The sequence below is a fragment of the Oryzias melastigma genome, linkage group LG19 (genome assembly GCF_002922805.2).
Source record: "Oryzias melastigma strain HK-1 linkage group LG19, ASM292280v2, whole genome shotgun sequence".
NCBI classification, from domain to species: domain Eukaryota; kingdom Metazoa; phylum Chordata; class Actinopteri; order Beloniformes; family Adrianichthyidae; genus Oryzias; species Oryzias melastigma.
In genome coordinates, this window is record NC_050530.1 from 16289437 (window position 1) to 16309899 (window position 20463).

The 20463-nt window shown below is 36.9% G+C and overlaps 3 protein-coding genes across 11 annotated transcripts; all 3 read right to left on the reverse strand.

Annotated features, from left to right (window-relative positions):
- LOC112154537 (PDZ domain-containing protein 7) lies at positions 1 to 10641 on the reverse strand. 3 transcript variants are annotated; one of them, XM_024285550.2, is made up of 18 exons: positions 10134 to 10640; positions 9562 to 9657; positions 9242 to 9467; positions 8396 to 8533; positions 8145 to 8319; positions 7898 to 8074; positions 6158 to 6305; positions 4821 to 4881; positions 4568 to 4745; positions 4268 to 4494; positions 4022 to 4186; positions 3258 to 3361; positions 3086 to 3177; positions 2043 to 2134; positions 1773 to 1844; positions 1087 to 1692; positions 854 to 954; positions 1 to 424 (listed from the first exon to the last, which is right to left on the reverse strand). In XM_024285550.2, exons 3-18 carry the CDS (start codon positions 9402 to 9404, stop codon positions 281 to 283), a joined length of 2643 nt encoding a protein of 880 aa, XP_024141318.1. In that variant the 5' UTR covers positions 9405 to 9467; positions 9562 to 9657; positions 10134 to 10640; the 3' UTR covers positions 1 to 280. The 3 variants fall into 3 exon arrangements, with proteins under 3 accessions (XP_024141318.1, XP_024141317.1, XP_036072955.1); XM_024285549.2 differs by having other exon boundaries at positions 9562 to 9663; positions 10134 to 10356; XM_036217062.1 differs by having other exon boundaries at positions 9242 to 9663; positions 10134 to 10641.
- A 1889-nt stretch (positions 10642 to 12530) lies between these two features.
- On the reverse strand, positions 12531 to 14016 carry LOC112154108 (peroxiredoxin-like 2A). The gene is made up of 5 exons (XM_024284753.2): positions 13734 to 14016; positions 13560 to 13651; positions 13235 to 13375; positions 12973 to 13137; positions 12531 to 12888 (listed from the first exon to the last, which is right to left on the reverse strand). Exons 1-5 carry the CDS (start codon positions 13882 to 13884, stop codon positions 12793 to 12795), a joined length of 645 nt encoding a protein of 214 aa, XP_024140521.1. The 5' UTR covers positions 13885 to 14016; the 3' UTR covers positions 12531 to 12792.
- A 217-nt stretch (positions 14017 to 14233) lies between these two features.
- On the reverse strand, positions 14234 to 19800 carry dydc2 (DPY30 domain containing 2). Of its 7 annotated transcripts, none has more exons than XM_024284749.2 (9): positions 19099 to 19800; positions 17522 to 17694; positions 16836 to 16946; positions 16578 to 16742; positions 16108 to 16269; positions 15849 to 15953; positions 15545 to 15655; positions 14743 to 14937; positions 14234 to 14657 (listed from the first exon to the last, which is right to left on the reverse strand). In XM_024284749.2, exons 2-9 carry the CDS (start codon positions 17666 to 17668, stop codon positions 14646 to 14648), a joined length of 1008 nt encoding a protein of 335 aa, XP_024140517.1. In that variant the 5' UTR covers positions 17669 to 17694; positions 19099 to 19800; the 3' UTR covers positions 14234 to 14645. The 7 variants fall into 7 exon arrangements, with proteins under 7 accessions (XP_024140517.1, XP_024140516.1, XP_024140518.1 ...); XM_024284748.2 differs by lacking the exon at positions 19099 to 19800 and adding an exon at positions 18822 to 19037; XM_024284750.2 differs by lacking the exon at positions 19099 to 19800 and adding an exon at positions 17803 to 17920 and having other exon boundaries at positions 15849 to 15947.
- Between the last annotated feature and the right edge of the window lie 663 nt (positions 19801 to 20463).

The window sequence follows — 20463 nt, forward strand, 5'->3', positions numbered from 1 at the left end:
TTGCATGGTTGATGATGAAATTACAAGCCTCTCTCATCTTTTTACGAAGAAGAACTTGCACAATTGGTGGCTGACTAAATACTTTTTTTTGACTCACTGTATTATGTGCCCCATTCTGGCACTATAAACTCTTAATTTTTCCAGCCCAGCAAGTTGCCTTCCTTTATTTTGAAATGGATCTTCACATTAATAACAATAGCAACAGTATTTCATGCTAATTCCCAGCAGGCTGATTATTGGGTGTTCTTCTGAATTTATGAAAGAGACCTCTTGTCTGCTTTTAAAGTTTTTTAGGGACTTTGACCACAAACACCATGGGGTCTTTGGCCTTGTTGCTGAAGGCTTTCCGGATAGCATCAACGGCGTGCTGGTGAGTCACTCCTTGCAGGGAAACGCCGTCAACCGAGACCAACTCAAATCCAGCCTGAAAAGTCAAGAATAAGGGTCTTAAATTATTCAGAACTATAAATAAAGTTGGTTATGAAAGCACAGAGAGGCGCTCATTCAAAAAATCTGTAGCAAATTGAACATCTTATACTAACAAAAATCTTTTACTTGTGTGAAAACTTTTAAATTAAGTAACACAAAATTAAAATCTATGTGTTTTTTTTTTAATTTACTGTTAAAATAAAATTGATAAAATTAATGATTTTTTTCCAGCTTATCAGTGGGTTAAATTAAAATCAGTTATTGTTCAAAGGTATTAATGAACCCTATAAAAACCTCTACATCAGAGTTCAGTGTTTGCATGTTTTCCAGAAATCCTCACCCTGTGTCCTCCCTATTATAACATCCCAGAGCAAGGCATGTTGGGAAAAGACATACCCCACCCTACCCCTGCTCTACATCTCACCTTGAGCACGTCACAGGTGGAAGCAGCTCCTCCAGGAAAAATCTTCTCGATCTTCACCTCAGGTTGTACCTTTGACTCCATCCCACCAGATATGCTGATGCCTGCAGCATCACATAATAAACATGAGATTAATTATTAATAGTTTCTGAAGTGCTAACTGTGAGTGCAAAGCCTTATATTTGTGTCAAAGTTGCACTCTAAATTAGGATAAAATTAAATGTTTTCATGTTTACCCAGAGACTGTTTGGTCTTGGAGATGCTGACGGTTTTCAGGTAATACTGCTGCTCCTCACGGGCAGAGCCGTTGACCTCAGAGGAAGCCCGATGCCCGTTCGTTTGTTGGTGCCCTCCTTGCTCGTTGCGTCCTGCACTGAACACCTGCGACAGCAAAGGCCGAGTCCTGCCGGCAGCGCTCTGCACCGTAAACATGGCGTTTTTACTTATGTTTCCACTTTTCTCTTTTTTCCCTTTAGAGTGGGTTGTCCTGAGAGGAGAACGGCCCCTCCCCGAGTTAGTTTCCATCTTGTCTGAAGGGGAGTGCAAAGAAACCTCGTCAAAGTGAACTGAGCGGATGGTGCCAATGTCTGTCCGGAGAGGAGGGTGGTGGTGGGTTAGTAACCAGTTGGGAGGAACTGAGCCGACAGAGGAGGAGAGGAGATCTTTAGATGTGCTGTAGTCGTCCACTGGTATATCCAGCAGAGGGGAGAAGGATCTGGGAACCCGTGGCCTCTCTCTGGGCGCCTGCAGCCCACTGAGGCTGAGCTTCTCCAGCTCCTCCAGCAGGTGGCTCTCTTTCTCCACCTCCTCAGCACTGTGGAGCTCAAATCCTCCCCTGTAATCTGCAGAGGTAGAAAGTCATTTTAAATCTAAGCAGCCACCATTTAAGCTAAAATAAAAATGTAAAAATATTACTACTGGCCTGGAATGGGAGTGATGAGGCGACGCTTTGGTGCTCGACCGGAAGCTGGAGAGCGCAAAGGAGGAGTGCGAACTGCACAGCAAAGATAAAAAAGACTCAGAAATAGCCACATTTTTACTCTTTTTTTTTTCATAAAACTGTTTTTTTTTTTTTTTTAAAAAACAAGTTTTCCTAACTTTGATCTGCTTATGTGATCATTAACCAATCACCCTTTACTTTCCTGAAATGCATTTACTCACTGAAGTACTGGAGCCTAAACATGATACATACCTGAGCGATACTTGAGGATGTCATAAGCTTCCACTTCAACTGAGGTCACTATACTGTTGAACACACTCAGATCAACTGGTGCAAGCAGTAGTCTGAGAGAGAAAACAAAAACAAAATAATTAAAGTCATGAGGCCTTGACCTGCTCTCACTGCCTTAGTTTCCCTTCTGCTCCTGCCACCCTGGTCAGAGCTGCGCGTGACAAATTCACAAAATAAAAAATGTTTTTGTCAAAATAGCAGCCTTTTAGTTGGATTCATCGCCATAATAACCATTTTATTTTTCGGTAGGCTTTGGTGACTATTTGATTTTTTTAGAAGAATTGGCAAAAGTCAGTTTTTGATTTCCTCAGCAACAAAGATTTTTTGTTAACTACACCCACACACCCCAATATGTCTGTATTGTTGTGCTCAGCTTGAGCCACCAAATGTTTATTTTTTTCCTTTCAGTGTTTCCCTTTAGAGATCTCACAGTGAATCAGCTTCCTCCAATTAAGTATTGCAGTAAAAAAAATGTGCAAGCAACGTAGGAACGCCACTATTACAAACACGCCACACTAACGCCGTTCAAAATCTACAATTTATAATTCCAATATTTTTTCCACAGTAGCTTCCCATTAATGATTGATGAGTTAGAAGGTGATAGAAATCCCCAGGAAGTTTAAATTTGTAGCTGCTTCGTGTAATTTGCCAAATTTGACTTTACAAAATGGACACTAAGCTTTAGGCCCTGTGCCCATCCCATAATATTTTCACAACTTCCATTGGATATCCCCACCCCAAAATGTGTGTTTTGGTTTCATTGGTGAATTTTGAAATATTTTTTGAGCCCCATAAGAGATTTTGGTTCCATTCATTTTTTTGATGGTTTTACACGTTGTGATGTCATTATTTGTCTCAGCTTTATTTAAAAGTTGTCCTGATCTGGCAATTTTGGAAAAGTTGTATCCTTTCCTGTTCCTTCTATTGCATGCACATATCAGTTAATTAATTATAAACAGTTTATATATTTTTTGAGAGAAAAACTCTTTTTCTTTCCCTCATACCGGATTTCTCTCAGCAGCAGCAGCTTTTCAGGTCGGTCCAGCACGACCAGCAGGTGGCGCACCAGGTCCTCCACAGACCGATCTGCTACATACTTAAAGAATTAAGAGATTTTAAAATCAGAATACAACACTTTCATAAGTCTGTGGTCCAAATTTTAGCCTAGAACCTCACCCTTCGACATGCTTTCATCACATCAGGCACCTCCTCCTCAGCCAGCAGCCTGTAGGCCATGTCCTCCACCACTCCAAGCATCTCTGCGTTCGGATTCTGTCCATCTAAAAACCAACACACAAATGCAATAAATATGATTATTGAGGATTTAGTCTGCCAGACAGAGACAGAAGACAAAGACGGCAGCATTTGATAACTTTAGATAAAATAAAAAAATAAGTGTTCAGATCAACTCTGACTTTGAAGGTCTAAATACTAAAACTCAGATTATAAACTGTTGCAGTTACGGTGTAAATTTAATGTTATCATAGGTGGAAATTCTGTTTGTTCTCATTGTAGTCGGCTTTTATTGCCACTATAAGCAGAAAAAAACAAAACATAAAGATTCTAAGTAACAAAGTGGTGGATCTGGTTTATTTCTGAAAAGCAGAAAAGTACTCTAATTTAAGTGTACAAGTATACTTAAAAGTGAGACAAAATACTTGAAATTTGATGTTCATATAATATCTATATGTTATAAAATAAAAATGCTCCAAGTAAATCTAAAGAAGTATTCAGCTAGAATACTTCCTACACTACACGTACATGATCTATAGTACATTTGCCATATTTATACTCAAGTATACTTAATGAAATAAACTTGAAGTGTACTACTTTATCAAAGTTACAGGAAATACTCAAATAATTACCCCAACTACATTATGAATGAACACAGTTCCTGAGGAAAACTGAGAAGAAACTTGCTACAGTGAGGACACTACCACCTTTGCCGGTCTTATCAGAGGATGGAGACTTGGAGCGCCCCCTGGAGGTGTCCCTCCTCCGCCCTCCCTTGAACAGAAGGTTGACAAGCGTCTTCGAGCGCTGCAGGGTGCTCCTCTCCCCCAGGCCCTTCCCTTTCTGCTTCTTCTCCTTCTTCTGTTTAATCTCTATGATTATCCAACAACAAACATCGGTTCATTTTTACTGGATTATCTTCTGGATTTTCTGATTCATTCCTGCAGACTCACCTGCTACTGTGACTTGGCTCTGCGACCTGGTGATGGGTCTGCTGGGTCTGCTCAGCGCCAAGAGAACTGCTGTTTTGGGCGACTCTTTCCTCGGAGCGCTCGCCTGCCCTCGGATCGCCGTGTCTTTGAGCAGAGTGGTTGGTCCGAGGCTGCGAGTCGTGTCGGCTGCTGCCCTCTGGGAGGGAAAGTCCGTCTGGATGGCGGTTTCGGTTCGCTCGGACTCAGATCTAGAACAGAAAGTGAAAATTTGACTTTGTTATATTCAATTACCAAACATAAAAGCAGGAAAGTGTGCAGAACCTTTGGTCCTCGGTGGAGATGCAGACATCCACCATGTCTGAAGGAAACGGCAGGCTGGGTGGAAACATGACCTGAGAAAGGCCGCTCAGGGAGCTGACTGGAGTCCCAGACGACAACGATGAGGTGGAGGAGTTGGAGTCTGAACCCTGGGACGAAGGTTTCTTGGAGCCATTAGCCACTGAAGAGACACAATATGATCTTATAAGACCCTTTTTTCCTCCAAAACTGACATTCAATACATAAAAACACCTACGTTTATTCAGCCAGCTGTACTCTGCTACCATCTCCTTGTAGGCAGGGTATCGCCCTGCTTCCTGTAAAGATATGATCACAGATTGGATACGGGAGAAATGCTAAAACTTTTATGGGAACATTTGATAAGGAGTTATCATACAAGCACACACAGATCCAAACACAAATCTCCTGTTTTTCCTCTTTCTAGTAACCTTTGACAGATGAAATGCTTCCATCTTCAGGAAACGTTTCATCTTTCACCGAGAAGGGCAAAGGATTCCAAAACTAAAGTTACACAAAAACACTGGCTCTGTGTTTTGTTTAGCACCTGATCCCGGCCGCCTGGTGAATAATGCACGCCGCCTGGCTGCTTTTTTTCCCCGACACGAAACCCAAGCTCAGACAAATTAAGAGAGCGAGGAGTTTTCTAACTTGCATGCCAGCTGTTAGCCACGCTGCAGAAACCGCTGTGCAGCGACTCAACTGCCGTGCAGCGCAGTTTAGGATGAAAAGACAGGCAGCAGGTCAGAAAGTTCATGCTCGAGGCAGGTCATTTTACCATCGCAGTAATGAAAGAGAGCACAGGCGTTGCTAGAATGTGATACAGTCTCTTTAGGCCTATTCTGATGGCTGCAGTCTGGACTGGCAATTTTATTTTTCACATTTTGTTATGTAGATTTTGTCATTTAAAAATATGTAAAATGGAAAAAATGTGTAATTGTGTTTAACTTCAAAATATTGACTTCTAAAAGCTTTTTTGAGTTTTTTTTTTTCCATAAATCCATGCTTTTATTTTGATAGAAAAGAACAGGAAAAGGAAAATAGGAATTAATCACATTGATATATATTACATAATACATTGAATACATTTGCATAATTATTTTAAACTCCAACACACTTTAGATTATCTATTATCCTTGTCATTTTCATAAAGGTAATTCACTACCTGACAATTTTACTCAATCAGAAAACCTACATTTATAGCTTATAGTTAATTTTATATAAACACAAATGATAAAACAGATTAAAAATAGAAAATAATAATCTAAAATGTCAAATGTGCTGTCGAGTATTTTCTCATTTAGAAGAGAGAAATAGCTGTTAAAAATTTAAGTTTATTTGGTTATTTAAACGTGACATTTTTACAACGTTTAAACTAAAAAAAACATTAAAAAATGTGTTTAAGTTATAAATTTGATAGAATTATGGCAAAATTAACAAATTATGAATTATTCATGCAATACATTTAATATGAACATCCTAAATAAACATATGTTTCTGTTTTTTAGGAGCTCCGCTTCACGTTTTTTTAACAGGTTCTGTTATTTCTGCGCATGTGCAATGCGGCGTTCTCACCTTGATGGTCAGCATGACGTGCGTGTGGCTCTTCAGCACTTCCACCGCGCTGCTGTGGCTGATGTCCTCAAAGCTTACGCCGTTAGCAGCGAGGATCTGATCCCCGATCTTTATGCCATTTAGCTCAGCCAAGCCCCCCGAATCCAACCTAAATCCACCAGATGGAAGAGAATTAGACAGGAAATTTGAAAAAAGTATTTTCTTTAGGGCTGAAAAAAGGAAAAATTAGTCTAAATCTTTTTTTTTAAATCAATGCAACTTATTATTATTGTTGTTACTGCTGTCCTACTAAAACCACTAAAAATACTCTGTAGCTCTAACTAAATTAACTATGGCATATCATTAGCAAATAAATATCCAAAGAAATACTTTAGTTGAAACGAAGTCCCAAATACACAACAATCAAACTGATCTTACGATGTCACGTTAAAAAAAAAAGTCACGACATGCTGTTTTTGTCTGAGTTTACGTTTTTTAAGGTGCTCAGCAAAAGCTTAACCAACGCTTTTGCTAATTATTGTTATTTACATAACATAAAAATTCCTGACTCCGTTTCCAACCATCCTGGATCCTGGTGTGATCTTCGATCTCCAGATTCCTTTAAAACCTCCTGCTAGTAATGCAGATTTGTCCTCTATAAAGGACATTTCTGTACCTGAATGTCTCCAAACATCTACAGAATACTGAATTAACTCTATTTGGGAATTAAAAATGACATTTGGGACTTTTCAGTTATATCAGAAGTGAAGGGGTGGAAAGTTGGTGAATTTATAAAAATATTGTGACTAGACATGTTTTTGGTACTCAGGAGGTTAAAATACAAACATTAAATCCAAAAGAGGTTGATTTGATTTTTTTTTTTTTTTAGTACTTGCTCCTCGAACACACCATCTTCTAACAATTGCAAAACCTTAGATTTCCCTAATATTGTTGGCAAAACAGCAGAATTGACAAATACCAGGTACATAAGCTTTGATTGTAAACATTTTAACATCTTTACAAAGGTTTTACCACTGTGCAGTCAGACTTGTGAGTTACAGAACTGGAATGAAAATATAGGAGGTAAAAAGGATAAACAACTGGATGGACATAAATAATTTATCTAATTTCTAAGATTTCAAAACTAATGTTAATCCCCTCACCCTCAGATAATAAACAGCTACATTAGGCTGGTTTAGTTAAAAATTATTTATTAATTTTTACTTAGAAATATGGAGTCATTCATAAAAACAATTAATATATATTCTTTTACAGTCATTCTAGTATTATTTTTTACACAAAAGCTGTTTTAGTTGTTTGTTTTAATATAAAAAACACAAATTTAGAAATACTTGTGTTCAGTTTAAATCATTTGTTTTGTGAAGTGCTTTTCATAGCCAAATAAAATTGATTTTGAATCTATATTTATAAAAAAAATCAAACAAATTACTTTGAATTGGGAATTTGTGTATCAATATCAATTCAGTTTTCTACCTGTCAATATTCTCCATGGAAATAAGCACTTCTTTAACTCTAAGAAAACTTCACCTTGACTACCTGTAAAAAAACTGAAACTTATATTACACCTTATATTTAACTTTTATCTGACATAGAAGGATTAATGTTATTCTGAAAACATTAAAATTTCAATTAATTTGAGCAAAATAAGGAGTAGAAAAGGCTAAAGTAAAGTGGCTGAAGATCAGAAGCATCAATTCTGAACATTTTCCAAAAGAGCTTTTCTGCGGTTAGAAGACCTACTTGGAGACATAGATGCCCAGGCCAAACTCTTTTCCTCCTCGAATGTTGAAGCCCAGACAGTAGTCATCAGAGGTCGTGTAAAGGTGGACAATCCTTCTGGGGGTGCTGCCCGAGCTGACCTCTGAAGGAGTTTGTCCACTCTCCTCCACCACCATACGCCGGCGTACCAGGTCCACCCTGGAAAACAAACAAGTATCAAGTACTCCCAAAATAGCTAAAAATGCTTCATTTTCACGAGCTAACTCACCAGGTCGTCTTTTCCTTGGAATACCGGATACCCGGGACTTTACCAACCCGCCGAACCACCATCCTCAGCCTTTTGTTGCCGGTCAGAACCTTCACGGCGCTGCTCATGGTGATGCTCTCCAGACTGATGCCGTTCACCTCCACCAATTTATCCCCGACCTGCAGGCCAGCTTCCTCTGTTGACCAGCACCAAACATTATCAACAACAGCAACAAATGTTACACACAACTGTCTGTAATCAGTGCTGCTTACGGGCTGTACTGTTGTCCTCCACCTTACTGACGAAGATGCTGAGGCCGTGTTCTGAGCCTCCACGAACACTGAACCCCAGCTTGCCGTCCACACTCTTGTCCACAGTGACGGTATGAAGGTCTTCACTGTCATCACCACCTAAAATGAGGTAAAATAAGCTTTTTTTCTAACCTAAAGTGAAGGAAAATAATGCAAACTCTGTGACTAATGTAAATGTATAAAACCATGTTTTATATAAAAACATGTTTACAAAAACAGAATTTGTTTAATTAGGGAAAAATCAGGAAATTCAATTGATATTACTTTGAAAGTTACATTGTACTTTAAATACAACAAAATATGTAAAAAAATGGTTATTGCTGACACAACATTTACTGCACTACCACTTTTCTGGTTCTAGAGTTTCCTTTTTTCTGTCTACACATGTAGATATTTAGAGATTTTTAAGAATAACATAAATTTATTTATCTTTTTGTCCTTCAACTTGAATTTTTTAGCACATTTTATTATTTTTTTTGCACTTTGATGCTTGATCCCTAAAGCTGTTGTAAGAATTGATTTAAATAAAGTTTATCCTATCTTACCTTATGTCCAAAATTTGAGATTTAATCTTCTTTTTTATAAGAAAGGTACAACCGTTTTGAAAAGGGGCTCTTAGCATAATATATTTAAAATAACTTAAAGGAACGTTGCTTAACTGGACCTCTTACTAAACCTTCTGTCAGATATAGTGAATATAGTACTTTTAGTTCACAAGTAAACATACAAAAAACTGTTTTTAGATGAAAACTTTAAGTTGAAGCAGTGTTTATTGGAACTCTCTCCAGATATTCAGCTTCTCCTCACCTTCCACAGGTGAGTTGATGAGAATGACTCGACCCATAGGAGAGGAGGATCGAATTCCATGTCGGCGCTGCTCTTTTTTTCGTAAGAGGTTGCGCGTAGCCGTGTGCATGCCGTGGGTCCCGGGGGTCTTCTCCCTGCGGGGCGGGTCTGATGAGTGAGCCATGGAGGCTGGAGGGGTCTTCTTTCACAGACAGTCCAGCATGAACTCAGCTCCAAGTGGAGGAATCTAAAAAAAGAATGAAAAATCTCTTTAATTCTTAATCAGCTAAATTTTTTTTTTTTTTTTTAAATAAATGACTTTTCAAATGAATTAAGCTTACGAATGCAGGTGGTTCTGTGACATGATGACTGATGTTTTGGTTTCCTGGAGTTACACCGTGGCCCATTCCTTCCCATATTGCATCTCCCTCACCTGTCTGAGTCTCAATTAAAATAAATAAATCTTGTTGAATCGGTGAGCACAAAATCTTACCCAAAATATTAATTGTAAATAGGTCAATAGACATAAAGAAGTGACATTTTCTTTTCATGGTGTTGCACCAAAATATTTTTTGTAAGACAGGAGGATTGGGTAGAAACAGGGTTTAAATGGTTTATTTAAGGCAGATCTGATCCAATCCAGTCGCGAGGTCACATGGTGTTTCCATGGTTACCTAACCTGAGGTAAGTGTCGTCACTTTGGGGTTCCCTGAAGTCCCCTGTTAAGCTTCAGCACCAGGGATAGCGACACCAAACCGTTTAAATTTTAACCAAAAAAACTCCTTTTAATATGAACTTTTCCTCTTATAAACAAAATAAATTATATAACTTCAACATTAATTTTGTGGAAACTATAAAAACTACCAAAAACAGTTCAGAGAAGTTATGTAATTGAACAAAGACAAACACTCACCACACATTTGTTTTAAAGGCACCTCAAACCCTCGAGTCTACCGACAAACAGCACCATCAAAATCCAATATTCGTTTAAAAGTCACTTTTCACTAAAAGAAACAAAACTAAGTGAGATAATTACTTTAAGGGAGTCTATAATTGGGTAAAAAAATGTCCGACGCACAGCGACTGGAACGTTTCTGGTTCTGAACAAAGACCCGCCTCTAGTCTGCATTGATTGGCTGAGAGGATTCTTGATTAAAGTGATTGACGGGAGAGTTGACTTATCATCTCCTGAAGGGGATTAGAGGCCAAAAAGTCTAAATGGCAAATAATAAAAAAAAAACTTTAGTTTTGGTTTTGTACAGAAAGTGAGTGTGTTGAAGACATGTCTTAATTTTAACCGGTTCAAGCTACCCAAAAGCACAAGAAGCACTTTTATAAATAGAGTTGTTTTTTTATTTGAAAAAAATATTTAAATATTTTTTAGGCCTTTCAAAATAAAAGTCTGTCGGGGTCCTTTCACAGAAGCAAATAATAAATACTTAAATGCATTTTAAAAAAACTTAAATATATTATATTCAACAAACCAATGCATGCAAAAGTAAAAACTTTACATTTTGTAAATAATTTGATGAAGCATTATATATATTTTGGACCTATAACCACTCTGAGTTAGTTTGGAGCAAGGTGTAAACTCTAACACAAATTTACCCCTATTTGTTTTTTACATTAAAAACATCCTGTTTGCGTTTACTGATTCACTGTTTACTGAAAATTAGTTATCTTCACAGTTCAATTTGATAAATCTTTAAAAAAAAATGTTAAAGTAACATTTACAAAAGAAACCCCTCAAATTTCTCAAGTTATTTGACCAAATTACAAATTATTTACACCTTGTGTCATCCAGTAGAGACCAAAAAGGTAAATAGGTCAACTTGATTTGCATGTTTCCTGTTTTTTACTTTTATGACCTTCCAGGCAATTATCTTGAAAAAATGATTTTCATTGTTTTATTTACTGCATGTTATTTCTATGTTTTCAATAAAGATTAAAAAAAGTTTAAAATTTAAAATTAAACATTGCTTCCAACAGACTTCCAACAAAAACAATTTATACTTCTTTCTACATTTTTTATCTTTTTAAAGGCTTAAGACCCACCTTACAAACTTGACTTTTAATTATGTTTTATTACTTCTTACAATTCTACACATATTTAACAATTAATTTTGATATTCTCTATTCAATATTTTAATTTGATTGTTTCACATCAACCCATCCCTTTCCTTGGCATATATTATTTTAATTTTGTGTTTAATTTCCTTTCCAGTGCTTCGTCAGTTCTCCCTCCGGGTTAGCTACTGCTGCTCTAGCTGGGAATCTATTGGCCTCTTGCTTTGGAGAGGTTGGGTTCTCCACCTGGGATGCACCTGGATGGCTGTTCATCCACCCTCAGAGGAGAAGGGTTCAAGTACGAAACTTTTCTGTGTTCAGCCTGATACCTAATGTCACCACACTCCATGGGTTAAACAGGTGGGAGGCGTGAGCATAGGTCTATCTTTAAAATACATTTATTTGTAGAATACACCATTGCTTTCCACTATTAAGGAAAAGTGCTATATATATGAAAAAAATGATTTTAAACTCAGTCATTAGTTTTACAGTAGGGAAGCACAACACAGAAAAAAGTAAAACAAATTAGAAAAACACAGACATAGCTAAAATAACAATGTATCTTCTGTAAATGTGGGGAGAAAAAAAAAGCTTACATTAACAGGAAAAAACAACTCATGACAAGCCCGCAGTGTGGAGTACCCATCGGAGGGCAAGTAATAACAGGGTTTGTATATCATACTTTTTACTCAAATGTTGTGATTAATAATTTTTCAAATACTGTATAATAAAACATTGAACTCAAGTCCATCCTTTGAAATTGGCTGTTGAATATCTTTTTATTTTAGTTAATCAGCTCTTATGCAGAATACAATATCTGGAATTAAAAGTCAGCCACAAGAGGGAAAATAAAGTCCAAGTTAGTTCATCTGGTACACTTGGTATTAGTTTAATGGTTTTCAGTAAAGTGATCTAATCAGGACAAGTCCCCCCCCCTCCATTATCTATGCATGTAAAGTTGATTTTGCCCAAATTGAATCAATGGTCAATGATCTAAGGTTTGGTAAAACTCTGTTTGCTACAAGTTAAATTTAGTTTTCACTATCCCGCAGAAAGTTTGTTAAAAAAGCCCTTTCAAAAATGCATGTAAACTGAAAACATGATTTCATAAAGTTTAAAATACCCCACTAAGGAATGGATTATCTTGGCCAAGAAACCAGCCGTGTTCACCAGCTAAGGAATTCCGTTTGATTTCAAGGATCAACATTTCAATTTCAGTCAAGTGTAGAGAAACAAACAAAGATCAAGCACAGGCATGTTTTATTGTACAAACGGGTTTCTTGGCTTCCAAGAGGAACAGCAGTACAACCAAGTAAAACAAGACCCAGAGTGTTAAATATCCAGTCTGCTTCTTCCGGTGAGTTTAAAGACAGCCTTTCATGAACACACATAGGATCCTGTCAACTGGAATACAAGAATGCGCCCTGGTTTCCAGAAACCACCAACACAATACCACAAATGCCAAAAAAGAATACATTTTGTTCTTTTTAACAACACATTTCCTTCTAAAGTTCCCGTGCAACTCTTCTCGCAGCGTGGAGGACCTCTGAAATGTTGACCTTATCGCCAAATTCCATCTCTCTGTGCTCTAGCAAGATTCCCTGCAGAGAAAGAAAAACAACTTAAAATTCCAAGTTTGCTTCCCACTATGATTGAAGTTTATTCTTAAAGATGAAGGTTTTTACTTGCTGATCCCGACCAATAACGAAAACCCCTCCAAGAACAAATCCTTCTCCCAAGACGTTACCCAGGAAGCCCTTCCTGAAGGCCCTCAGGCCGTTAAACCACACTCCGAGACGCAGGAACGCCAAGAGCCCCATCTTCCTCTCACGGGGCCCATAAAAGCGTCTCTGTGAACGATTAAATTAGTCAAACCAAAAGATTATTTCTTACTGTGACTTTTAAAAAGGGCAATGAAACTGGTCAGTCTTTTTAAAAACACACCACCTTTTCATCCAAGAAAATCTCCCCCTTAAAGTATGGTCTGAAGTTTTGGACCTCAGTGCCAACATCCTCCTTCACCACAGCGTACAGGGGGACCCCCAGCTGGTCGAGCTGGGGTTTCAGAGAGGACAGCTCTGCAGCCTCCTGGACGCAAGAAAGGATCAAAACTCGGATTCATTTTGGGCTCAGAACATTGTAATCTACTATGAAAGTATCCCTCTGCAACATGCAATGATCCCAATTTACACATTTAGTTTGAAAGGAAAATACTGTTAAAATAAGAGCCTAAATGTGTTTTTTGCAAATTAGAGAGTTTGTTGAACTGTACCTCTCTGCACAAAAATCATCCAGGACGGCGCACCGCCATGATGACAGCTCCAGATTTCTCCCACAGACACTTCGCCTTGAAAGTCTTGATATCTGCAGGCAGGACATCACAAAATTCAAACTTTTAACTAAAGTTTTTGTACAAATAATAGGAAAAAAAACCCAAACTTCTTACCTCCTGTCAAGGTTTTAAGCTCCGTGTCCTCCAGATGTTTGAGCGTAGCTTTCATGGGAGCTGTCAAAAATATGTCAGTCATGTAGTTCAAAACCCCAGCAAGGAGGCCGCCAACAGCAGCCACAGCGTCACCAACAATCGCCAACGCCATTCTGGATCTCTGGATCTCTGCACTTCTTCACTGCATCCCAGCTCCACAGTCACACAAACTCAGGAGTGGGACGCATTTAAATTCCAGCTGGGTTTTGAGTCTCCAGTTTGCTTTTCTCTTCCCAAAGCCCAACCCTCTTTCAGCCTGAAATGCTGATTAGACACCCAGATTATGCGCAGCTGCGCCTGATCTGCGCAGACGCCTGATCTTTGAACTGCAGGGCAACAGTGGAAACATGAGGAGGGTGAAGTGTCATGGTTATGCAGCTAAAGTTGATGAAGTTTCAGGAACTCTGCCAGCATAATAAACATTGAAACAAATACTTATTGATAAATAATACCACAAGTCCTTCCTTTGTCTTTTTATTTAAACACAGATTTAGTGTAAATGTAGCTGCTGGACTTTGAGCTCTGTAACAGAACAGTCCCATGGTGGCACTTACACAAGTAAAGTGTGGAAACAAGGCAGAGAGATTTGAAATATGCACGGTCTAATAATAGCTGCTGGTTTTTTTTCAATTCAAAATGACTTTATTGAAAGTTTTAAACACTTCTCGGACAAAAATTGACCATAAAAGACCATAAAATGACAAAAGTCAGTGTTTGTTATTTAACACTTATTGTGAAACAGTGAGGTAGCAACTTTAAAACAATCCAAATAACATGTAATTCACGTAAAATATCAAACAAAAATATACAATTTTTATTTATTTTGTGATCCTTCGTCGCTGTCATCTTCCAGCAGTCTTCTGATGACTTCCATCATTCATCCTCCTGCAAGAAAGTGTCCATTAATACTAGTAAACATTTGCTCCTTTCTCCATGTTCTAAACATTTGAGAAAAACAACAAGAATGTACTTTTTCTAGATCCAGAGGAGATGGATTTGCTTTGATTTCGGTTGTCTCTTCCTCCTTTTCTTCATGCTTGTCGTCTTTTATCTCTTCCTCTTTACTTTGGTGTTGAATTGTCTCATCCGGTTGAAAATCTTCATTGGGGGGCACAGAGGAGGACTGGATGACACCTACAGCTTTCTCAGTCTCCACATCAACAGTCTAAGAAAAAGTTAAGAAAAAGTTTGAGTTTTAGCTCAAATAAGAACTATTAAAAGAATTTGTTTTATGACTACAGATTTATGATTGGAGCCTTTTTTCAACCTCAACATGCAGATCCTGCTTATGCAGCTGGATTCCTTAATTCTGTCTGTGCAGTGTGACTCATCTGGAGTCGATTTTATCAGCAGTCTCCCTCATGCGAGGCCCATCTGCCTCCTGATTCTTAACTATTGAATAGTTCTGTCTCACCGTCTGTCTGGAGCGTCTGAGCTCATCTGTGGTTCCTCAGAAGGGAGGTTAAAGTTTTAAGTTTGTTTTCTGAAATGTGCTTTTCTTCTTCTTCGTTTGGAAATATCTTGCTTTCTCAAGCTATAGCTGAATCTCAGCAGAGTTTTTAACATCCTTCTTTTCAAAAAACTTAAAAATACTATCCTTGCACACTTTTTTCTCTGAGTCTGTTTTGTTTTTATGTGACATCTGATGCTTTCTCTGAGAAAATGTCTCCTCTTTTCATCTTATATCTTCTATCCTTGCCCTTCTTTTCTCTCCCTGGATCCTCCATCTCCTCCATCTTGATCTGAATTCTTGGCAGAATCCTCTGCATCACCTTCTCTGCTGCTGTAGGTTCATCTACATCATCATGTTGTTTACTGAGTAAGTTCTGGGTTTGGTTTGTTGCTCCTCCTTCACCAGCATCTTGTCTGGGACTTGATGACTCCTGTAGAAAATGCACAAGTATTTTTGTCACCTTTGACCTTAAACATTTGAGGAAATGTGTTCTTATTAACCCCTTGACACCTGAATTTATTTCCAGCTATAAAAAAATATATATATTTTGATTTCAAGTAAATTTAGGTCATTTTGCAGTTGGTGTCAAGAGGTTAAACGTCAACTCCATCATGTCTGATCACCTTCTTGTCTTCCTCTGCCTCATCTTCCTGGCTGGCGGTTGACTTTTGCTCCAGTTTCTTTTCATCGTGACCAACATTTGTCACCACTTCTGTTTTCTCCTGTTCCTTAAATCATTAAATGACGTTATTTACTGTAGTATGGTTTTCACATAAACTTATCTCCATCTGAGACAGACCCCTCTCCCTCCCCCAAAGGTCAAAGGCCACATGATGTCAGACTGAGGAAGAGAGAGTCACCAAATCTCAAAGACGTTATCACCTCCTGTAGACTGGGTTCTTGCTGCTCCTTATGTTTGAGTTTGTCCTCGTCCTCCTGGCGTTCTGGATCAGGAGTTCTTGGCCTCTCACTTTGCTCTGGATTGTTTTCTGTGGGTGGTTTTGTTTTGGTTGCAGGGAGTGTCTCAGTGTGTTCCTCAGGAATCTGGATTTTCATTTAAACGATCCAAGAAATTAATTTAAATCTCTTGTTGAGCCTCAAACAAATGTAAATATTTAATGTCGATTCTCCTTAAATAAACTGAAAACTGTTCTTTTAGAAACTTGCAAGGCATTAATGGTCTTCTTTTGTGTTCCTCCTTTGATTTTGTTGCTACTATGCTGTCGACTTTGTATGACAAAACGTATCTAAATGTGGGACTAAAAAATAAATGTTTTTTTTAATTCACCATATGTTACAGTATGTTAGTGAAACTCCACATACAGAACATGAATGATTTGTTTTCTTCACACCTCCTGCTCTCCGTTGGTTTGCTCTTCAGTCGGGGGTTTGTCCATGTCTTCCTGGTTCTCTGGCTCAGCCGTGTTTGATTTCCCTTCTTTCACTGGGTCCTCATCAGACGCAGCTCCTGCTGGAGCAGGAGTGGGCGCCTCTGGTTTTGAAGGTTCATTTTTAATCTGTTTGGACATGAGAAAAGAGTCTCATCAGGAATTGAGGAATTATTTCCTATTTTAATTACATAAGGTAACAATAGAGATTGAAAAAAGTACTTTCTCTGTGCCTTTCGATGCATTACTAATCTGCTCTTCTTCTGTGAGCTTCTCCTGATGTGATGCCTCTTGGCTGCTTTTTTCTTGATCTTGATCCAGCTTTGCCTTTTTCTGCACAAAAAAATGTGATACAGGAACAAATATAAGGTTACAAGTCCAACATTAAAAAGTGAAGCTAAGCTGAAAAACGTTTGACCTTTCATTTTGTTTCAGCTCTGTGTCAGTAGAGCTACAGTCAGTTTCTGTGTTAAAGGTAAAAGGTGACTCAGTCTTTGTTGTTGAGGCCCTACTTATTTCACATCCTGCTGCATAAGGAGATTACATGCACTAACGCTCTGTTATCCTCTTAAAATCTTTTAGAAGACATGGCTTTAATGAGGTAGTAGCAACAACACTGGCATAATCAGAAGCAGCTGAAGTGCAAAATTTAGATGAATCATTTTTCAGTAATTTCACTCTATGTTCAGTGTATTTACACACTTTTCTAATAGATTTTAATTCTGCACTGCGACCACTTGTCAAGTTTATTTAAATAATACATACAATTAATTTTTGTTTTATAATGTATTGTAAAGGGGGAAACAGACAGAAAACTACATCATGCAGGAAAAACACCGGAAATCAACCACAATTGTGTTTGAATCCTTTGATGCCCCCTGCTGGTGAAGAAAAAAACAACAACTCACCTCCTTCTCGTACAAAACATTTGAGTTGTACTTATAAAGCCAGTGGGCCAGATAAAGGATCGGGTCAACGGGTTTCCATTCGACCACTTCAGCAAGTCCTTCAGCCAAACATTTTCCCAAATGTTTATTTAGATACTCCGAATCCATAATACAGCTTTTTTATGCGTGTTTATCTAAAGAGAAAATGTGAAGGTTGAGAGTTGTTAACGTAATAATGACGAAAAAAATGACCTGAAAGCAAAATTATGGTCAAAAGCTGCACAAATAAAAGAGGAAATTACCGTATTTTACTGTATTATGTGTACGGTTGCGTCTCCGTGGTAACGGTCCCCCACAGTTTAAAGTCCCCCGACCGTTTTGTAGTTCCGCTTTATTTTTTTCTATATTACAACCATTGATTGTAGCTCAAGAATTGAAAAAAACATCTATAATAATATTAATAATAATAATAATAATGATAATAATAAAAAAAACATTATTGGTATTATTATTATTATTATTGTTATTATTATTGCACCCCCCCCCCCAAAAAAAGCAATAAAAAAGCCCACTCATTCCTAACAAAAATAAACCAACAAAAATCTGACTGACATATTAGAATACAAAAAAGAATATTTTGATGGGAAAATATATTTCAATGAGGAAGTGATCCATTTCATCCACTTTGCTTTCCAGTAGTCAAACACTATTTAAAAAAAAAATATTTTTTAATTTCCCTTTTAACAATGTTTTATGAAACAGAAAGAGAAATCAATTACGGAATGTCAGAAAATGGAAAAAAAAAAACTATTCAATGGGCTATGTTAACATGGATGAAATAAAACTAAACCTTATTGAAAATGGTGCAGGAGAGACGTGCAGAAATCTATGGAAGTTTTTTAGTTCCATCAGACTCTGAATTTTTTCACCCTGACTTTTTATTCTGATTTTTTTAACCTCTAAATTTTTTAAACCTCTGAATATTTTTTCTGATTTTTTTAAACCTCTGAATTTTTATTCTGAATTTTTTTAACCTCTGAATTTTTATTCTGATTTTTTTAAACCTCTGAATATTTTTTCTGAATTTTTTTTAACCTCTGAATTTTTATTCTGAATTTTTTTTAACCCTTGCTTCTTAAACTGCAACATTTTATCCTCCAAAAAATAATTTCTATCTTAAAAAATAAGTGTTTTTAATTTCGAGACTTAAAATTTCGATGGGTCAGAAATTCAACATAAAAAAATTCGTAGTGAAAAACTTCGCCCAAACAGTGTCATTTTGTCATTTATTGCCTCTGTATATTTAAAAAAATGTATTTACCTGAATTGAATGGTTTTTGGATTAAAAAAAGAAACAAACAAATAAGCCCCAAGATGGCTTTGATCCAGTAACATCTTGACTGGTGAACCAGGAGTTTAACCGCTAGGCTATCTAGAAGCCAGATGTTTGTCACACAACTCCATGGATACAGTCCATGGATTATGCAATCAATAGCATTATGTGATTACCCTTTAAAAGTACCAAAATCAAAACAAACACCCCCCACATTGCTATTTTGTCATTTACAGCCCCTGTTCATTTTTTTAAATTTATTTACCTGAAATGAACAGTTTTTGGATTAAAAAAAAGAAACAAACAAATAAGCCCTGTGTTGGATTTGAACCGGTAACCTCTTGATTGTTAGACCGGGAGTTTAACCGTTAGCCTATCTAGAAACCGGAAGTACGTCACACAGCTCCGTGAATACACTCCATGGATTATGCAATCAACTGCACTATTTGATCACCCTTTAAAAGTACCAAAATAAAAACAAACACCCCCCACATTGCTATTTTGTCATTTATTGCCCCTGTTTATTTTTAAAAAAATTGTATTTACCTGAATTGAACAGTTTTGGGATAAAAAAAAAAAAAAAGAAACAAACAAATAAGCCCTGTGTTGGATTCGAACCAGTAACCATTTGATTGTTAGACCGGGAGTTTAACGCTAGCCTATCTAGAAACCGGAAGTACGTCACACAGCTCCGTGGATACAATCTTTTTCCATTCAAACCTTACATTGAAATTTCTTACTGTAGGATTTATTTATTTATTTTAAAATTATTATTCAAAGATGGCACATCATATAGGCTATTGGTGATTTGGTTCTACCATTATTTTCTGAAATACTTCTTGTTCTGATTGTCATGCTATGAGGTTTTTTTTTAAATCTTTTTTTCTTTATTAAACTTACCTTGTGAAGTTGATTCATGGTCCTTGTGTTCTCGGCCTCTCTTCTTTCAGCAACAAAGATAAATATGATCAAATATTGCCACTCCGTGATTGAAAAAAAAATACCTACTTTTGTCTGCTACAAATAGACTGAATAAAATACCTACTTTTGTCTGCTACAAATAGACTGAATAAAATACCTACTTTTGTCTGCTACAAATAGACTGAATATATGCAAAGTCAGAACAATCCCATTTATGATATAATAAACTAAATTAGCCTACATATAGACATATGGTTGATGGAAAAGGCGATATTTACAAAGTGGCAGTCTCATAAAAAAATCCAAAGACATTAATAACAAAAATAAACTAACAAAAATACATAGTTGTGAAAAAAATGTAATTGACATTAAAATAAATACATATTTGTGAAAAATCTCAAATATTCAATCATTTTTTTTTTTTCACAAAAAATCAATATTTGGGAAACAGACTGATTCTGAAACAAACTATTCTGACACAAACTGTTATAATCAGACTCCAGCTGGAAACTGATTCTGGTGGTTAAAGTAATGGACATTAGTTAATATTTTTATGTCAGTAAATGATATGAGGTGATAAAATCAAATGTAGACTATGATGTATTTACTTGATTATTTAAGAGGTTTAACAGATTTTTCTTTCTTATATTATTGAACAAAAAAAAATAAAATAAAATAAAAATAAACATAATAGCACAAGTACCCAAGA